The sequence below is a fragment of the Ziziphus jujuba genome, chromosome 1 (genome assembly GCF_031755915.1).
Source record: "Ziziphus jujuba cultivar Dongzao chromosome 1, ASM3175591v1".
NCBI classification, from domain to species: Eukaryota; Viridiplantae; Streptophyta; class Magnoliopsida; order Rosales; family Rhamnaceae; genus Ziziphus; species Ziziphus jujuba.
In genome coordinates, this window is record NC_083379.1 from 15,042,401 (window position 1) to 15,062,134 (window position 19,734).

A 19,734-nucleotide genomic window follows, 5' to 3' on the forward strand; every position below is an offset into this window, starting at 1 on the left:
TTCCCTCTATCATTGATTGATTAATGAAAACTATAATACTACTACCGTCCAATCTAAAAGCCACACACGCAATATAATAAATATTATTTATTTACACAAATAAAAATACACAAAAATAAATTATTCAAAGATTAAAGAAAAAAAAAAAAAAAGAGTACTGAAAGTGAGCTTTAACTGTATGGATGTAAACACTGGGGATTTTTGGAAGCTATAAGTATGTGGTTTTTGGCGAGGTTGGGGGGGCGTGGAGAAAGATCATCATAAGTGTCATCCAGCGAGAGGTTCAGAAATTGTCATTTCAAAAACCCATTTTGGAATCGGCAAGTGAACCCACTCTCAGATTCTAGTTCTCTTTGTTTTTTTGTTTTCCTCTCTGTTTCGTCTCTGTTTCGACTCTGTAGAAAACAAGCTCCTTCTATCTTGGAGTTTGCTCTTCTTCTCTCATTTTCGCCATCTGGGGTCTGTTTTACTTCGCCATTTTTTATTGTCGCCTGTACTTTTTTGGTCATACGTACACGGATCTTTGTCAATTTGCAGAGAAATCAAACTATATACACACACACACACACACACATACACAAACACACATACAAAGGTTTACAGGATATATTTTGGTATAGCCGTGTTTTGAAGGGAATAAAAAATGGTTGCATTCTTGTCAGCTTGGCCATGGGACAACTTGGGAATCTTCAAGGTACATAAAACCCAGAAAAAATAAAATATATCAATCATGCTTTTCCATTCTATACATGATGGTTAAATTATTTCCTCTGTATTGTTAATCTCACTTTTTATTGATATTTTGGTTTTGATTTTCACAGTATCTGCTACTTGGACCTTTGTTTGCAAAAGCATTTTATCCAATAATTCAAGAGGAGACGCTGAAATTTACCTGGTGTCTGCATATTTTACTAATAGGATTTGTTAGAGCTTATGTTTACCAGCTATGGACGGTTTTCGCTAACATGCTTTTCCTAACAAGAAATAGACGGATTGTTCAACAAGGTGTTGATTTCAAGCAGATTGATAAAGAATGGGACTGGTAACAAAATTTCCTATTATATGAATTACTTTTAGTATTTGCCCGTAACATAAAAAGCATAAATTGTTGTTGGTCCAAACTAACTTTCTACATATTTATGTAAGTTGCAATTTCTAATTTTTTATTTTGCAGGGATAATTTCTTAATTCTTCATTCTCTTATCGGATCCTTGGCCTGCTATCTCTTCCCATTTCATGAAAATCTTCCCCTATGGAATACAAAAGGCTTTGTCATAGTTCTGATACTCCATATCGGAGTTTCAGAGCCTCTATATTATTGGGTTCATAGAGGTTTCCATTCAAACTATTTTTTTACCCATTACCATTCCCTCCACCATTCTTCTCCGGTACCCCAGGCTTTTACAGGTAAAAGCAAGCAATACCCATCTGCCTATATATCTGATTTCTTTGATTTGTTGATTTACGCTGATAAATAATTTATGTATATTTTTTTGTGTGTGTGCAGCTGGAAATGCAACATTCTTGGAGCATCTGATTTTGAGCATAATTATTGGAATTCCTATACTTGGGGCTTGTGCGGTTGGATATGGATCAATAAGCTTGTTCTATGGCTATCTTTTTATTTTTGATTCTCTCAGATGCCTGGGGCATTCCAATCTTGAAGTTGTTCCACATAAGATGTTCGAGAAATTTCCATTTCTCAGATATCTAGTATATACTCCAACGTAAGTAAATTTTAAACAACACGTCTACACGAGCTTTGATTGCGTTTCTAAACTTAACTCTGATACATTATGTAAAAGTTATTGTTAGAAATTTTCTAAGAACTAGCTCTGTTGAATATTTTATGCCTTACAAGAACGAAGCTAGTTTCCCTCTGCAATTTACCTTTTGTCAGGTTCTTATCTAAGAGAGGAAACCTTCAAATAATCCCTTCATAATGAATAAAGTAGACTCTTTCCAGTTTACTGAGCAAAAGAGATGGAGTTGAAAGTAGCCAAATCTGCCATCTTTTGCGTTTGATAGTATGATCATTTGATTAGTGGTACTTTTTCTTCGCCACTGAGATAGCCAGTTGGCAATGTTTTGATAAATTGAGAAACCCAATTCAAAATATCACCTAAAACCAAGTAGGTTCACATATTGTTTTCAAGTTGGTAGATAAAATAAATACAGTGTCAATATGTACGCTTTTGATAACTAAATTCGGTTGCTGATCGGTATGTGTTATCCCCCGGCAGAATTTGAATTTGCTAGCAATAAATGACCTCTTTTTGCTTGGTGTCATATGTCCAGATACCATAGCCTACACCGCTCTGAAATGGGCACCAATTTTTGCCTTTTTATGCCTCTCTTTGATGCAATTGGGAAGACCCTGAACAGCAGGTCCTGGGAATTACACAAGATGATGAGTTTAAATGCAGGTGGGTTCAGCAGTCAATTTCGGAGCAGTATTGGATCTTAAAATGTTTTTCATAAAGATTTTTTCATGTAATTTTCACAATACATTTCATAAGCAACAATTTCCTGCACACCCTTTATTACAAGGAATGGACATTTTTAACATTTTTCTGAACCTTGTAAATGTATCATGCAGGTAAAAACAGCAGGGTACCGGATTTCGTGTTCCTAGCCCACGTTGTGGATGTATCGTCAGCAATGCATGCGCCATTTGTTTTCCGATCATTTTCCTCAACGCCATACACAATGAGGCTCTTTTTGGTGCCCCTTTGGCCAATTACTTTTATGGTTATGCTAGCAATGTGGGCTTGGTCTAAAGCTTTTCTATTCTCCTCTTACGACATCAGAGGCAGGTTGCATCAGACATGGGTGGTGCCTCGATTTGGCTTTCAGGTCTGCTTCTCAATATTACGCAACGATCATCACTTATTGACGACCTCAATTTTTTAAATAAAAATTAAACAAATAAGTTACTATTTTTCCTGTAAACTTATTAAAAATGACTTGTTATGCAGTATTTCTTACCATTTGCTACAGACGGCATCAATATGCATATAGAGAATGCCATCCTTAGAGCTGATAAGATGGGAGTTAAGGTTCTTAGCCTTGCTGCATTAAATAAGGTTGGTGTCTGGTGTGTTTGGATTACTTTTATTTTTTACAACTAGATATATATATATATATATATATATATATATATATTAAATTGGCTTCTGGTGAATTCTGATCATGGTTGTTGGGGGTTGTTAATATTCTGAAAGGTAGACGCGTGAAAAGGTAATCAGTCCTGATCTTCATTTAAATTTCAATAATGGGAATCTGAAAGCTTTCACTTCTGAAGTATTGTAGACTTGGTAACATCAATGCAATTTCTATTCATCCGTGATGTGTCATACACCCCACAATGGTCTTCTTGTTTCTGTTCGTGGCTTGCTACTAAACATTAGCATTTAAAATGTTAAAATGGATGTTTGAGAACCACCAAGAAAGACTGGACATAACCATTGAACCAACCATGTGAAAGTAGGATCATTTGCTCAGCCAAACTTTCCTTGCCCTCCTTATTTCTACTTTTCCAAACAGCTGTTAGTGTCCTGTGGTATATTTTGGGCCCTTTTACTTAGAGAGAAGATCCATATAAAAAGCTTGAAAATTTCTTGCTGTGTATATGTCAGTTTCTAAAATCTACCCATTCCTGGCATAGAGCTGCAATTTCTTTTTCTTTCCCCCACGTTGATTTCCAAGATTAAACAATTACATGCTGTGGAGCTATCATTGAGGTCTCGCTGTGAAGCTAGCTATCAATGGGGGCCCCACTGGGGACCCACCATTATTTTCCAATGGGTCCACATCACTCCTCTATACATGTGAGCCCATTTTGTCATCTTTTTATGTACGAACAATTTTTTACATGAGCCAATAATACTTCTTCGGAATCTTGTCTACATATCCACAGACCATGACATACAACGCCTCCTTCAAGATTCTGTAACTTATAAATACATCCATGTTCATTTTCTGGTGCTATGAGATTCTAGTCCACTAACCAATCCCGATATGAATCGCTGACTCTCATGCCTCGTTTTGAGGAGAGATCCGCAGACCCTTTCTAAGCAGTGGGAGTTCTTTTCGCATTAACTTGGTAAGATTTTTGAGGACCACAGTTTTGTTTGATTCTAGGCTTGGTCAATGGAGTGGCTTTTGTCACTGTGTCCCACAGGTGAGGGTTGAGGTTAATACCATAGCATAGACCAAAAGTTTAAGACTGCAGACCTTGGGTCAATTAATATGTATTAATAATTAGTTATTAACTTCCCAAATTATAACTTACTCATTTCTCATTGGCTAAACTCTCTCACACATGAATTCCAAGATGATTATCTCTTTTAAGGGTAGGGTGCAAAGTATTAATAAATTAAATGAGTTGTTTTCTTTCATTGCTAATTAAATTAGATGACTTCCTTGCACTTTGAATTATATTACCTAATTAAATTAGATGAATGAATTCCTTGCACTTTGAATTATATTCCCTTTTTTACTTTTACCCCTTAAAAAAGATCAAATTATCTTAACTAATCTTTTGCATAGAATTAAACTAATGTTAATTGAGTTTTCCTTATTTGCAGAATGAAGCCCTGAATGGCGGTGGAACACTCTTCGTGAACAAGCACCCGAATCTCAATGTTCGAGTTGTCCATGGAAACACTTTAACCGCTGCGGTGATTCTAAATGAGATCCCAAAGGATGTTACAGAGGTGTTTTTATCAGGAGCTACTTCCAAGCTTGGAAGAGCTATTGCACTCTACCTTTGCAGAAGAAAAGTCAGGGTCCTGGTAAGTTCTCATAAATATACATACATACATATATATATATATATATATATCACTTTTGTTCAATATCCATTTATATTTATTTCTTAAAGTTAAAAGAGAGAAATATATTAACACCATTCAGCATAAAACCATGAAATTTACCTGGTTTTCCACCCAACAAAGATATATAAATATATAACACATGCCATGTGCATCTGAAGAAAATTCAATCTCCTGTTCATATATAGTCAATATTTCCCTGGTTAGGTACTGGAAAATGAGCATAGCAAAGCAATGAACATGGGGGCAATAATATTGTTGTTGAGTTTCAACTTATTAGCGCCTATGTTGTCCCTAACCATTTTTCTGGTGGCACCATTTTGTTTTATCAAATTGAGTATTTGTAGGACACCTTAATAAAGGCTGATAACAAAGACAACTAATGAAATTTTGTTCCACATCGATTAGAGTGGTTTTCTAATGGATTAATCATTTTTATCCAGATGCTGACTCTGTCAACAGAAAGATTTCAAAAGATTCAGAAGGAAGCTCCAGCAGATTGTCAAAGTTATCTAGTCCAAGTCACAAAGTATCAAGCAGCCAAAAATTGTAAGGTATGTGTACCATTGAATTTTGGACCAATATATCCCAAAGCGCAGTGAATATTTGCATGAGTTTTTGTTTGATTATACTTTTTTTTTTTTTTTAAATAATTTTATCTATTCGAAAGAATCTTTCTCCCACTAAATATGCTACCATTTATTGGTCCAATGATAGACATGGATAGTCGGCAAATGGATCACACCAAGAGAGCAAAGGTGGGCTCCTAGTGGAACCCATTTTCATCAATTTGTAGTACCCCCTGTCCTGCCTTTCAGAAGAGATTGCACTTATGGTGACCTTGCGGCCATGAGATTACCAGAAGATGTCCAAGGGCTTGGAAGTTGCGAGGTAAAAATGTAATCTCTTAAATGTAGTCTTATTCATATACATTAACCATATAGCTTGTTTTTCTGTCTTCTTGCTCTTTTGTGCTTGTGTTTACAGAAAACCCATTGTATAGAGTACCAGCAATAGCACTATGATTCAGAAATATACAGAACCATACTTTTTCATTTCATCTTAAAAAGATCACCTAAATTGTTCAATTACCCAGATCACTTGTTAATATATATACAACTTTAACATATTTCACAAAATCGGCTATGCCAGTTTATATTCACTCCCTGTTAGGCATATTGGTGAAACATAAATGATATGCATATAATATACCATATATATATATATACATACGAGTTTTGTTTGATGGGTTTTGTTAAATATTGGTTTCACAGTACACAATGGAGAGAGGAGTAGTACATGCATGCCATGCAGGTGGAGTGGTTCATGCACTAGAAGGCTGGACACACCATGAAGTTGGGGCTATTGATGTAGACAGAATTGACCTTGTATGGAATGCTGCTTTGAAACATGGTTTAAAGCCAGTATCATCAGGAAAAACTGATTAATTGTAAAATATATGAGGAAAAAAGAAAACTATATATATATGTAGTAGATTTTATTCATACCAACAATGAAGCATATTCAAGGTGTCATTTTACCTTCTTCAAGATGATGAGGAAATTTTACGACTCTCACCCGAATAATATTGTTGGATTTTTTATTTTTTATTTTTTATTTTTGAAAAAAGAAAATATGTTTGGATAGCTTTTTTAAATTATTTTGAGGCAGATGCAAACATGGCAATAGCATAAATTTTCATCGAAGAAAAATATTATTTATAATTATTTATGAATAATTATCAATATGATTTTAGGATAAAAAATAAAAATTAAATTTTCCAATAAAATCCACCAACAATAATAAATAATAAAACCCTTTCAGTCAGTAAATTGGTTATAAAAATCAGCAATTTAATCCTATAAAATGGATTGATTGGAATACTATTTGGTAACATGATTGGTTTTTAGTTTTTATCTTTTTTATTTTTCCTACCTAATTATATGTAATTTGTTTATATCAATTGTCAGTTAATGATAGTTAAAGTTTATAGGCATCTAAGTTAACTATAAATTTGAGGACAAAAATATATATAAACATCAGATTAAACTTCAAATTATGTTTTTTGTTTTTATTTCCTTCACAATTATAAGTGTTTAAAAGCTCTGACAAACTATAACTACCATTAGCTAACATTTAAAATAAGCATTACAAAATTGGGTGGAAAAAAAAAATTTAAAAATAAAAACTAAAAAGTAATCATGTTACTAAAAGACATTTTGTTTTTATTAACAAAACGAACTCAAGTTGTTCAGCAAAGTTAGTCAGGAATACACACATTAATTAAAATAGTTATATGGATGTCATTATGTCATTTAATGATAATTTTTGTATATATTAAAATGGAGAGTACTAATAGTAGTATTTAAACTCATATATTTTATGTAAGAGAAACAATATGGTTTTATTAACTGTGGCCTCTGTTGATGCACGAATTTGCTCCGTCAAATGCTGCCATACAATGAGGTTGAAACCTAGAAGTCACCTGCAAAAGAAAGAGAACATGAAGTTTTTAAGGCACTAGTGTTGTGCCAGCTAAAGATACTCCGATGCTCAAGTAATAGTGTACTTTGATTGTCAAAGGCAAATTCTAGAGTCCCTCTAAGAATGTGCATACATGGTCATGGAAGAATGAGAACGTATTTATAGATTTTTGGCATTGAATTTTCTTATTCCTCAATAAAATTGACCCACTAATCTAAAAGGCTAAACCGCAGAGTCTCGAATAAGGAAAGTAGTAAATTTCCTAGTTCGGACGATTCAAAAGATCTTGTGAAACTAATTTTATGGAAGTTTCCAATATTGAATAGCCGAAATATGAGTCTTGAACGCTCTCTCTCAAAATATTCGAGGAAGACATTTTCTCAGATAGAATACCTTTGTATTTAGGTATGATAAGACAATCATAAATATCCTCTCAAACATTCTTCTCAGACATATTCTTGAAATAATATTTTGCTCAACCATTTGAATTCTTTTCAGGATTCCATAATCAGATCCCATTTAGGATTCTACTAAGTCAAAGGGAGAATTTATTGCTCATATTAGGGATTTGATAATTAGCCAATATCCTTTGCTAATACTAGAAAAATGTTATCTTAGACATTTCGAGAAAGTTGTGTCCATGACATCTCGGATACTAATCTTGGACAATATTCCAGGAAAAGCCATGATTGAAGTTTATTTGTGAATTGCACAACTTCAAACTCATTCTCGAATGTCAATCTTGAAAATGATATACTATTTAATCTCTGAATTGTGCAACCCTAAACTCATTCTTGGATGTCAATCTTGAACAATCCAAGGTAATCCTTCCTCAACTGTCCTCAAAATATGCTTGGGTCTTCTTGATGTAGGTTTTGGTTCACTCTCAATTGTCACCTTCAATATCATCTTTTCTTGAACACATGTTCCAACCCATCTTGATAATAATCTTGGACAATATTCCAGCAAAAATAATGATTGAAGTTCATTTAACGATATATTGTTAAATTTCAGATCTCAATCTTTAAGATAATATACTTTTTAATCTCTGAATTGTGCAACCCTAAATTCATTTTCCGATGTTAATCTTGAACAATCCAAGGCAATCCTTCCTTAACTGTGCCTCTAGTTATTGGGTCTTGTTGATGTAGGTTTTGGTTCACTCTTGTCTCAACTAACCCAACCTATCTAAATGCTAATCTTGGACAATATTCTAGGAAAAGTCATGATTGAAATTTATTTGATGATATATACTCATTCTTGAATGTCAGTCTTGAAGACCATTGGCGGACCTGTCATTCTCTATCAATACTCGGTATGAGTTTTTTTTTTTGTTCAAAACTTTCACTAGGTTACCTATCATTTGATTACTTTAGCCTAAGCACACTTAACTTGAGAGTTCTTTCGAACCCTAAAGCTAACTATTTAAAAAAACCTTATCATTATAAAAGTAACTATCATTACATTTGAATTATTTCCTAACCTACACCCAAATGATATAAGATTAGACACCAGGTAAAATACCAATATACCACACCAGCCTACACTAGTCATCATACTTTTCTTAACTGTCTTCCTTTTCATGAACATCTTCCTTAGTGTCATCCATTTTTCTTAGACATTTTCCTTAGTCCTATACATTTTTTTCAAACATCTTTCTCAACCTCAATCTTAGCTCCTCCCGAAGCTCATGAGCGAACAATTTTCCTTAGTTCGGAAGTTCGAATTTTCATCAAAATAAATTCTACCCACACAGCATCTCAAGATAACAATATGTATAGAATTAGCTCAATTTGGATTTATAAAAAAAAAAAAAAAAAAAAAAAAAAAAAGAGTTAGCTTAATTTCAATATTCAAATTATTGCTTTGAATTAAATGCTTAGCACTATTGTCTAGTTCTTAACTTCTTCTCTAATCTTACTTGTTTTTTCCTTTGACTATTCTCCCTGTATACAATAGGTCTTCTATTTGTTACAGTATTTTGGTGTGGATGCAATTAATGGTATAGTTCGGTCCAAGTTTGTTTGATGCCTAATGAATTTAATTAAATTAAAGTTCAATACATTTAATTTTCTTGTTAGCTAACTATCTTTCTTTCAACTAATTCATATCTACTTTTTTAGTAGACGTGTTGGTACCTACTACGTCGACAACTTGGGGGACTTTATAACCCTTTTTTTCTTTTTCTTTTTTTAAAACGACATGACATATATATTGCTAAGGTTTTGTTTAGGCACGGAGAAATTTTTTTATACAATATTGAACCAGAATTTATTATTATTATTATTATTATTTTGGACGAAACCAAATTTATTGTTTTTGATAATTGAGATTTTTGCATAGTCTTTGTCGTTGTTTGTCGACCACCTCTTGAACCTGTAATCTAGTGGTCATAACTCATCCACTTGACCATAAGACTAGAAGGTTGTGGGACAAATGTTTGCATGGCTAAATGTTAATGCCCTAATAAATTTATTTGGCATTAAAATTAGAAGATAATACCCATAAAGAGGACCGACCAAGATTTAGAATATTCTTTCGGAAAGTCGTTTAAGGTTCTGAGAGGGAAAAAAATAAGTGCACCTAATACAGCAATGGATATTAAATATTTATTAATCTATTTATTTATTTTTAAACTTATTTCTTTAACAATGTCTCCTTGAGTAATGAAAAATATTAATAATCACATTTTTTATATGGAAATCAAGGATTAGCAGGCCAACTTTTATATACTTTTTCTTTTTTGGTGAATAACTTTTATATGCTTTTATTATATAAATGTGAAGAAATTAACTATGCACATAGCAAAAAAATTAAACAGAACAAAAAGTAGTTCAAACTTATAAAAAGTTATTAACAAAACATACTAAAAAGCTAATGTAAGTTACAAGAAATATTGTATATTATCTACATCTAGATACAGAAAAGCTAATAGAATCCAACTTACCAAACAAAAGCATAAATTTGAGTACGGTCACCTATCTAATTAATTTATTTCACAACAGTAATTTTTAAAAGTCATCAGCCTATTTAACAACTTTTTTTTATATTAACTAATTTAGTTATTATTATTATTATTATTTACCTAGAATTCACTTATCTATTTATTAAATTATATTAAATTCACAATCATTTAGGTATTGGTCATTTATTGGTACCCAAAATAATGAAAGAGCTAGTACGTGTAGCTTACTTCTTCAACTAACTTAATTGACTACTGGATTTATTCAATCCAGTGTATTAAACTACTTATTAATGTTAAATCTATTAATTTTTGTATGTTTAACTCAAAAAAAAAAATTATTGTGCTTTTTCTTTTTTGGAAAAAGTCAATTGAATTAGTTAATGAAGATAACCAATGTCATTCTGAATTGTTGGAAGTAGCCAATCTGGCCCTTCCTCCATCCAAATAGTTACGGAATCTTGAAAAAGAGCAAAATGAGCTAATTTGTACGCCACTGTATTTGTAGTCCTAGGTGAGAAGCTACAATGAAATTGTTCATTGGAAGCAAGTAAATTCCGAATATTTTTTATCTAAAAACACTGTAGTAAGAGCATCTTAAGGAACTCTTTAAATGTGTTATGCTTTTTATTTTAAAAAAATAACATTTAAAAAAGAATTCCAATAGATTCTTTATTTTGATTTTTTAGTTTAAAGAGTTGGTTGGGCTTTCCAAATGTAGAAAGCCAAAACCACTTTTTATTTTAATATTATATGAATTTAATTAAATGTAGCACATGTTTTTATGCCACTATTATAATACTTAAAAGGTAGATAACTCATATAAAATAAAAGGGTTACAAGTAAAATAATAAATATTTATAGAAAAAATAAAAATCAAGAGCAATAATAGTGAGTTTTGTTGGAGAGCATTTTTAAATTTTACTAATTATCTCAAAAAATACTTTATATTATAAAAAATATACTCTTTTACTTTAAAAAATCCCATAGGATGTTCTAAAAGATAATTTTCAGCACTAATAGATAGTTGCACTACTCTTCTTGAATCATTTTTAATCATTCCTATGCCCACCTAACTATTAAACTCCCTAGCCTCTTTAATTTATCTCCCCACTAAATTATTGTATGTTAATTTTCGGAATATATGCCAGTTTTATAATTTAATGTTATCGCGGGGGGGGGGGGGGGGGGGGGGGGGGGGGGTGGGAAATTCCTACATGTGTATACGAAGAGGAAGAGGATCGTGGCCCAATATAATATTGGTTTTAACAGAGGCTCACGTTTAGATGGGCTACCAGGTTGAGGCCCAAGATAGTATACGGTTTTGGGTTGAACTCTGAGCTATATTGTCCAATCCGATCTCCATCAAATGGCTGGACCATAATTATCTTAGAGCTTCCAAGTTTATTTATTAAATTATTACTTAAAAAATAAAAAAAAAGTTTTTTTTTTTTTGAAAAATACGAAAATGTATTTATTAAAATTAAAATACCAAATTACCAATTGATATGGTATATTTTTCATTTGAATTTACTTATTAATATTTATGTTACATTATTTATCAACTAATATCCATATATATGTAGACCAATATATATAAAATCTGATTAGCGTGCAGCAGCCGCGGAAAATAGTTGATAAATTGCATGGATAATTATGCTCAAACTATGTGAACAATGAATAAGGTTTTGAGGTTTGACCATTAATAAAATAATAAAATAAAACGTTTTTTGGGTACGAACAATTAAAGAAAGATTTATGGCCTTCCGATAAACTTTTTCCAATGAGTTTCACTTGCTTTCCTACACTCAAGTTTGCAGTCATTCTTGGAAAAATGTAGACAGAAAATAGGATTTAAGACATACTTTTTCTATTAGGCATTTGCATTCTATTTATAACCCTTCCACTTTGGGGAACTCATCATGATGCCATATGTCTAGGGTTTTATAAACCCTGATTCGTAGACCCTTTCTTCATCTTGTCGAAATGGAATTTATGCTTGAATAGTTGGATTTCTGACCAGTTTATGGTATAAACATATGTTCGATCGGAACTTGTTACTCTTATACCACTCGTAACATTTGGATAAGTAGAGTGAGCTACACCTCTATGAGTGTCCGATCAAAATTAATCTTGTTTAGGAGTTCCAATTAATCATACCTCCATTTTAATAGCTCCTAACTGATTTGCTCAAATGATATATTAAAGGATTATTATATATCATCACTGTTTTCATAAATGAAAAGCTATAGAATGGAAATTAAATACATGGAAAAGTGTTTCTAAAGAGAATGTCAATCGCTATCTAATCTATAATCAGTTTAAATTTGGCTTGAACAATTTTTATCATAAACCAAACCAACTATAGATATATAATTTTTTTAATATTTTTTTAATATATTTTTATGTTTCTAAATTATTTAGTAGATATTAATAATATATACTAGAGTATATATTATCTTATTTTTTGAGTGGGGGGTTTTGAAATTTGTTCGATTGAAAGGTTCGAAAAAGCAGCAAACGACATTGAATCTTGTTACATATCTATAATTTCATAAAATGGGCATTAAAATTAAGAAAAATATTATATGTATTGAAATATGTTTGCGATTGGTTGTAGAGACCTCGATTGGATAAGACATAAAAACCGAAAATGGGATCAAGTAATTCTTGTGATCAACTATTAATTATAAGTTTACTTGTTTACCTTTATTAATTATAAGACGATTATTAAAAGAACATATGTAATTATTGATTGAAACTATTCTTAAGATGGAAATTAAATTAATTATATTTATTTTAGAGCGGCCAAATGCCTTTATTTTATTAATTTTTCAAGTTAATTACCATCTCATAAAAATAAAATAAAAAAGTTAATTACCATATTTAAGCATGTAAAAGTTGAAAAAACACCATGAGGATTTTCTATTTCCATTCCTTTTTTTTTCTTCTTTTTTTTTCCTAATACTTTGTTCTCATTCCTATCCAACCATGGGATCCTTAATTCTATATATAAGTTTTTTTTTTTTTTTGGGAATAAATTCTATATATAAGTTATAGGGTTCAAATTCAAAGCCATTGTTGGAAAAAAAAAATAGTAGATTTATTAGGTTACTGATAAATATTCGGACATGAAGATTATTATATGAGAGACTTCTTAAATTGTGTATGATTAATGGTGTTTTTTCATGTTAAATGAAGTCAACACAATTGATAGCCTTTCACATTCATAGCTATAAAGTCATGCATATGAGACATGCTTTTTTTAAAAAAAAAAATTAGAATTTGTCAAGAAAATTGGCCCCATTATATCCTAAACTTTATTGTGGTTAACATTTTACACTCTAAAGAATTTTTCTGCTAATTTGTACCATAAACTCACAAAATCCTTAAACCTTTGTTCTTTCTGTCAAGTACCAAATAGAAATGAGGGTACATAGTGCAATTTTATATAGTTTAAGGTGTAAATTGTAAAAAATTTCAAATAAAAAGTAATAAAAATAATCAAAAAATAATGAAACAGGATTATTATCTTTTTTAATATGTTAGCCAAAAAAAATTTTAAAAATTGCAAATGAAATTTTTCAAAAATAAAAATAAAAATTTTATATATAATAAATATTCTAAAAAATAAAATAATATAAAAAACCATTTAAAAATTTTGATTATGTAAAAACAAATTGACACAGATTATTACAGAAATCCAAATTTATTGTTCAATTTTATAATAACAATAAAGAATATATTATAAGATATTATAAATAACAAATATGACACAATCTTGTTATATTATATTTTAAAATAATATTTATTATAAAATATATATTTTTTTATAATATATTAACTATAATAAATTTTATAAAATAGCATTATAAATAACAAATATAAATAATATATATATATATATATATAAAGAACCTATTTTATAAAAATAAAGTTTTCTTTTATATTTTAGAAATACTTTATCTCTTTTTTTGTAGGTCTTTATGTTTTCTTATTAATCTCTTAAATATGCACAGATTCTTATTTTTATTTTTTAAACAGTTACATATGCATTTTTATAATAATCTATTCAATTTTAATTTTACATATTCAATTTTTCTATTGATTTTTATTTATTTATTTATTTATTTTAAGAATATTTAAATTGTATTTAAAGAGTTTTATTGTTATTTTTAAAAAATTGCATTTGCAATTTTTTTTAAAAAGTTTTTACTAATTTATTAAAGAAATAAAATCGCTTTTTTTAAATAATCAATTTATATTTTAAATTATATAAAATTACATTTTATATTTTTATTTTTGTTAAATTTTTGACAGAAAAGTCAACAGAAAACTTATGATAAATAATAATAATAAAAAAAATAATCTTTATTTGTTATTTATTTATTTTTAAAAATGGTGTTCCTCTGTTGCCACTCGTCGCAGTTTCTTGTATTCAAAAACCAAAAGGTGACATGCAAAGGCTGTCTCCAAACAGACACCTGTCCTTTCGACCATCCCAACCGCCACAACAACCCAAATGTTTCGTACCAAAAACATTCCTCCCAATCTCATATCCTTTTTTTTCCATGTTAATTTCACTCCATTGTTTCTGTTCCAAATCAAAGATCAAATATGGAGAAGAAGAAGAATAAGGTATTTCTTGGAGTACAAAAGAAAAGACCCACTAAGCCAAACAAAAACAAGTTGCTCAACAAAGTCTTGGACTATCTCATGTCTAACTCTTACTTGTTTGCTCCTCTCATTTCTTCCTCACCCAACTCTGCTCTTTCTTCTGCTACAGGTTTTCATTGCTTTTAATTTGCTTTGTCTATTGCATTGTTTTTTTTTTTTTTTTTTTTTTTAATGGGTTTACTATATGGTTGAGTATGATGGTTTTTTTTGTTCTTATAGCAGTGAAACAGAAACAAACCGCTAAAGAAAAATGTAATAAGAGGTTTCTCAAAAAGGTTGAGGAATATCTCAAGTCTGATTCTTACATGTATGCTTCCTTGGTTTTTCCTCCCCAACCTCAATCTATCAGAGATCACTCAAATGGTATCAAATGCTTCCTCCACCCTTTCTTGTTCTTTTTGCACCAGTTTAATACATGTGGTTGATCTAGGATTTCTTCCTTTTTGTTAGTATTTGTTCCCCTTTTTGTTCTGGGTGAGGAAATTGCTTATTAGTTTTTTAGTTATCCATTGACTGTGATCTAGATTCTTGAATTGGGGTTGAGAACATGAGCATTGCTTAATATGTTATGATGTATAAGAAAAATTAGAGAATCAAACAGATACTTGAGGAAAGTAAATACAGATTGGAAATTGGAACATATTCCAGATTTATGCTAAGGTGTACATCACATAGAAGGTGTAATTTCTGTGTCTAGTTGGTTACCTTTAGTAGTCATTTGGTAATGCGCTGATTTTCGTTTGTTTGTTTTTCTAACTAGTTAGGCGTAATTTGCTTACTTCATTTTTTTTTTTTTTAAGTATTAGTTAGTGGTAGTTAAAATTTGTTAGACATCTCATAAAACTATAAACTTGAAGGAAATGAAAAATGAAAAATAAAAACATAACAAAACAAAACCAATACCAAAAACCAACACAATTTGATATTATGTTTTAATTTGGTGTCCTTGAGTAATATAGTCAATCAAGGTGTCAACATATAACTACAACTAATTAACACTAACAAATATTTGAGGTAATCAAATTACACACAATTAGTTAAAAAAACCAAAAACAAAAAATCAACATGCTATCAAACCTTAAGAAACATGTGTTTGCACGTGTGTGTGGCGGTTCATATGTTCTAGTGAAGTTGAATGTAACAATTGCTAAAAGAAGTATTTTCAAGTGCAAACCATCCATGTTTCCAATGCCAGATTTTTCCATTTCTCTTTTAGTAAGGAGAGGCCAATGCTTAATGTTACATCTCCATACTTCTTAAGATGCCAAGTATCGATCTAGGCCTGTGGAAACCTGACAGGTATTGGATTATGCGGTTGTGGTATAATGTCTAACGCCAAGGTGTATATATTTAATTTAATACACAAAAAGATAAAATATACTTGCTTGAGATGTTTGAGGAGTCTGTTTACTAGCTTTTTACCTTACTCAAACCCTTGTAAACTTGCAGCTAGTATGAAAGTGATGGATCGAACATAATTTGGTATTGCCACATATGCCTCCTACTTAAAATGTGTAATAACAAAACTTAATCTTTCTCATTTTTGTAGTTTTTAAAGAAAATCATCTAAAAGGAAAATGTTTCATTGATTGTGGTCAAACTTCAGTGAAGTCCCAAGACTTGCAGAAAATTCTATTACCCTGTGCTTTCCATGGAAAAGCCTTATATTTGTATTTATGTTATGTAGATAATGTATTATACACGTATGCACCTTTTTGTGGTGTTATAGTTGAACTTGTAGAATCAGGTAACAGTTGAAACTCGAGATAGTTTTCCTTCTCCAAGCCCATGTATAAAAAACACAATTAGCAGCTTTACCTTGTATAGGACAACCATTTCATGCTGCTGTATCAGCATTCAGGTTTATCTGGTAGTCGAATAAGATGATACAATACTTTGAAGGAAATTCATATCATCTTGCTGAAGTTACATTTTGAAGGATATGTCAATGTCCTTTAAAAGCTTTTGCTTCCAAAAGAATGAAGACGTCATGAATATTTTTTGACTCTTAATGCAAAAGTTGCTCTCAGATTGTATAGCTCCCTTACTAATATTCATTTTGGAATGAAGAGAAAATGTATATTATTGATTTTTATTTATGTTGATTTTTCATATGTAGTTTTTATGATCTAAAACAGAATAGCCTAGCACTTTTCATATTCCAAAAAATATATGAACAAGCAATTTTTGGCAATTCTCTTCCTCCCCTGGTTATTACCTTTTCTAATAGTAATTCAGGATGTTTTTGCTTTCTTGAAGTAAACAAGGAAGCAAAATATGATGTGGCTGGGAATAGTATCTACCATATGGAAATTTGGGATATTCTCGAAATTTACTTGTTCTAGATGCTTGTGACTGCATTTATAAGCAAGTTTGTTGATGAGTGAGAATATAGAAGACAACAGATATATATACATGTGAATAAGTATTTGTTGGATTTGAAAACCATCTAATTAAGTAGGTAAAAAATGCTAGTTAATATTCAATTCTAATTTGAGCATTAATACAGTTTGCTGAGTAAAAAATTTTACATGAAACCAACCATTGCAAAACATTATGTCCTGTTATTATAATAGGCAAGATGTTTGAGGATTCTATCCAGGATTATAGTTGATAGTTAGTGCATTACCAGGTTATTTTGGAATTAGCTATTAGACAATTAGCTTTAAAATTGTTACATTCACAAAATTGTGTCCAGAAAAAATTTTACATGAAACCAACTGTGATGCAAAACATTATGTTCTGTTATTATGATAGGCAAGATATTTGAGGATTCTATCCAGGATCATAGTTGATAGTTGGCGCCTTACCAGGTTTTTTATGTTTTGGAATTAGCAATTAGCTTTAAAATTGTTATATTCACATAATTGTGTCCAGAAAAATAATTCTGAGGCACTATCGGTATCCTGTAGATTACAAAGTTATTTTACAAGTAGAATTGCTTAGAATTTATGCTTAGTTAAACTTGTGTTCCAACCTAATTCAGCTAATGGCAGTTATAAAATCCGAGAATTGTAGGTTAAGCTGTAATAGACCAAACTAAACCTTGTTCAGCAGCATGCATGTGGGACTTGGAATAGGCTCGTATTATATATGCCTGATAAACATTAGAAAATCTAATTGTTTTATAATGTTAAAGATTCAGAGCTTTCTGAAATTCCTCTGCTAAGGAGCTGCATTGTTCAGATATATATTTCATCTTGCTGATTATAAAAGGATAACTTCCTCTCTTTCCATTTCCTATTTTCATAAACTGTTTCTTAATCATTATTGCTGTCCTGATATATTGCCTTGTGGAAGTATAAATGACTAAAATTTATAGGAATCAGTTGTTAGAGATAATTTCTTCACAGTTTTTTTTGTTGTTGATCTTTGAAGTCTTAATATATTATTCCGTTCTGTCATAAAACTTATTGAATTCCAGGATCTCTACAGTACTGTAGGAGCACTGCGATGGAAGTTCCAATAAGAACATCAATTTTGAGAGACAACCAATTGACAAATGAGATAGCGCCGAGCCAAGCCTCCAAGGATCATACTCCTTCAAAAATTATCTTGGATAAGCATTCTTTGGTGCACAAGGAAACAGTCAAGCACATGATTTGCCAGAATTGCGGATCTTCATCAAGAGGTCACATTCTTTCGCATACAAAATGTTGCGCTGCCCTGTCAACTTGATTCATTATTCAATCAATCTTTTCTTAAGAACCGTTTATTTGATTCAACTTTGGCATGCATAGAACATTATTGAGTTCTGTATTTTGTCATGGCTCCATTGCTTCTTTTTGGAAATAGTTTGTGGACAAAATGTGGGAGGGACAATGATAAATGCAATATGCGGTACACATACATTGGACATGTGCATTGGTTTGATGTCTAACAGGACCGTTGGAAATTAACTAATCAATAACTGAAGTTGACACATAAAAATCAGTTGATTGAAATTCGATCATTATCAAACATGGCTTGATATAAATTTGTTGTACCCTATATACGAAGATATTGATGTTGCGTTGAAGTGATTATTGCACTATCATATATTTATATTAGATTGTCCGGTTCTCGTGTTGTTTTTATGTGGAAGAGATCGATCCCCAGAATGACAATTTAATTATTGGTTTGCTAGTAACAATTATTGGTTCAAAATTATTATTCCATACATAAGAACTTCTAATGGTTTTTTTTATTTGTTCTATTATCACAGGGTAAAGGATGCTCAGCTCACAGCTTAGGAAGTTTTGCTGACTCAACTGATACGCCATACATGAAACAGTTCAGTAACTATGAATCACAGGTTCCATCATATGGTCATAATGTTGTGAATTTGGTTAGGGTTCTTACTGTAGGTATTATCTCCTGTATGCTTTTAGATAAAATAATTAGTGTAACTATATCAGGTTTCTCGCTGGTTCACAAATTTTATGTTAAAAGAGTTCTCTGTTGAATAAGTTAAAAAGCAGTACAAATTTACACAATGAGCAATGCAATTATTTACTATGCAAGGTTGGAATTGATGAATTTCTTGATAATTTTGAATGGACATGAAAGGGAGGCATTAAGCTATAGGAGTATAGTAATTGACGCATAAGGGTAAACCTATATTGGATTCTAAATTGGTCTTTTCAAGAAAGGCCCAATAGAAGTCTGTGACTTTAGTCTATTCGTTATCCAACTAGATCTAATCTGAAAAGGTATATTTTGATCAAGGCCTTGTGTAATATAATTTTTGCTTCTGCTTTTTTAAAAATATTTTTTGAGAAAATTATTCTTCCTTGT

General features: G+C 30.9%; 2 protein-coding genes across 3 annotated transcripts; both read left to right on the top strand.

Annotated features, from left to right (window-relative positions):
- Positions 1 to 220: 220 nt before the first annotated feature.
- Positions 221 to 6,311, top strand: LOC107420951 (very-long-chain aldehyde decarbonylase CER3). Its single transcript, XM_016030049.4, has 11 exons — positions 221 to 694; positions 822 to 1,042; positions 1,175 to 1,407; positions 1,508 to 1,727; positions 2,299 to 2,426; positions 2,600 to 2,856; positions 2,979 to 3,086; positions 4,590 to 4,796; positions 5,279 to 5,389; positions 5,553 to 5,726; positions 6,110 to 6,311. Exons 1-11 carry the CDS (start codon positions 644 to 646, stop codon positions 6,281 to 6,283), a joined length of 1,884 nt encoding a protein of 627 aa, XP_015885535.2. The 5' UTR covers positions 221 to 643; the 3' UTR covers positions 6,284 to 6,311.
- Positions 6,312 to 14,831: 8,520 nt separating this feature from the next.
- On the top strand, positions 14,832 to 19,460 carry LOC107419177 (uncharacterized). Of its 2 annotated transcripts, none has more exons than XM_025071062.3 (4): positions 14,832 to 15,067; positions 15,181 to 15,321; positions 18,383 to 18,589; positions 19,163 to 19,460. In XM_025071062.3, the coding sequence occupies exons 1-4, from the start codon at positions 14,899 to 14,901 to the stop codon at positions 19,165 to 19,167; spliced, it is 522 nt and encodes a 173-aa protein (XP_024926830.2). In that variant the 5' UTR covers positions 14,832 to 14,898; the 3' UTR covers positions 19,168 to 19,460. The 2 variants fall into 2 exon arrangements, with proteins under 2 accessions (XP_024926830.2, XP_015883408.2); XM_016027922.4 differs by having other exon boundaries at positions 14,834 to 15,067; positions 15,178 to 15,321.
- The last annotated feature ends 274 nt before the right edge of the window (positions 19,461 to 19,734 follow it).

What these genes read in the sequence shown, in the direction of transcription:
- LOC107419177 (XM_016027922.4), top strand. Translation starts at nt 14,899, where the DNA reads ATGGAGAAGAAGAAGAATAAGGTATTTCTTGGAGTACAAAAGAAAAGA. An exon ending in TGCTCTTTCTTCTGCTACAG is followed by an intron (nt 15,068 to 15,177) that starts GTTTTCATTGCT and finishes TTGTTCTTATAG; the next exon opens with CAGTGAAACAGAAACAAACC. An exon ending in TATCAGAGATCACTCAAATG is followed by an intron (nt 15,322 to 18,382) that starts GTATCAAATGCT and finishes ATTGAATTCCAG; the next exon opens with GATCTCTACAGTACTGTAGG.
- LOC107420951 (XM_016030049.4), top strand. Translation starts at nt 644, where the DNA reads ATGGTTGCATTCTTGTCAGCTTGGCCATGGGACAACTTGGGAATCTTC. An exon ending in TATCTAGTATATACTCCAAC is followed by an intron (nt 1,728 to 2,298) that starts GTAAGTAAATTT and finishes TCATATGTCCAG; the next exon opens with ATACCATAGCCTACACCGCT. An exon ending in GCCTTGCTGCATTAAATAAG is followed by an intron (nt 3,087 to 4,589) that starts GTTGGTGTCTGG and finishes CCTTATTTGCAG; the next exon opens with AATGAAGCCCTGAATGGCGG.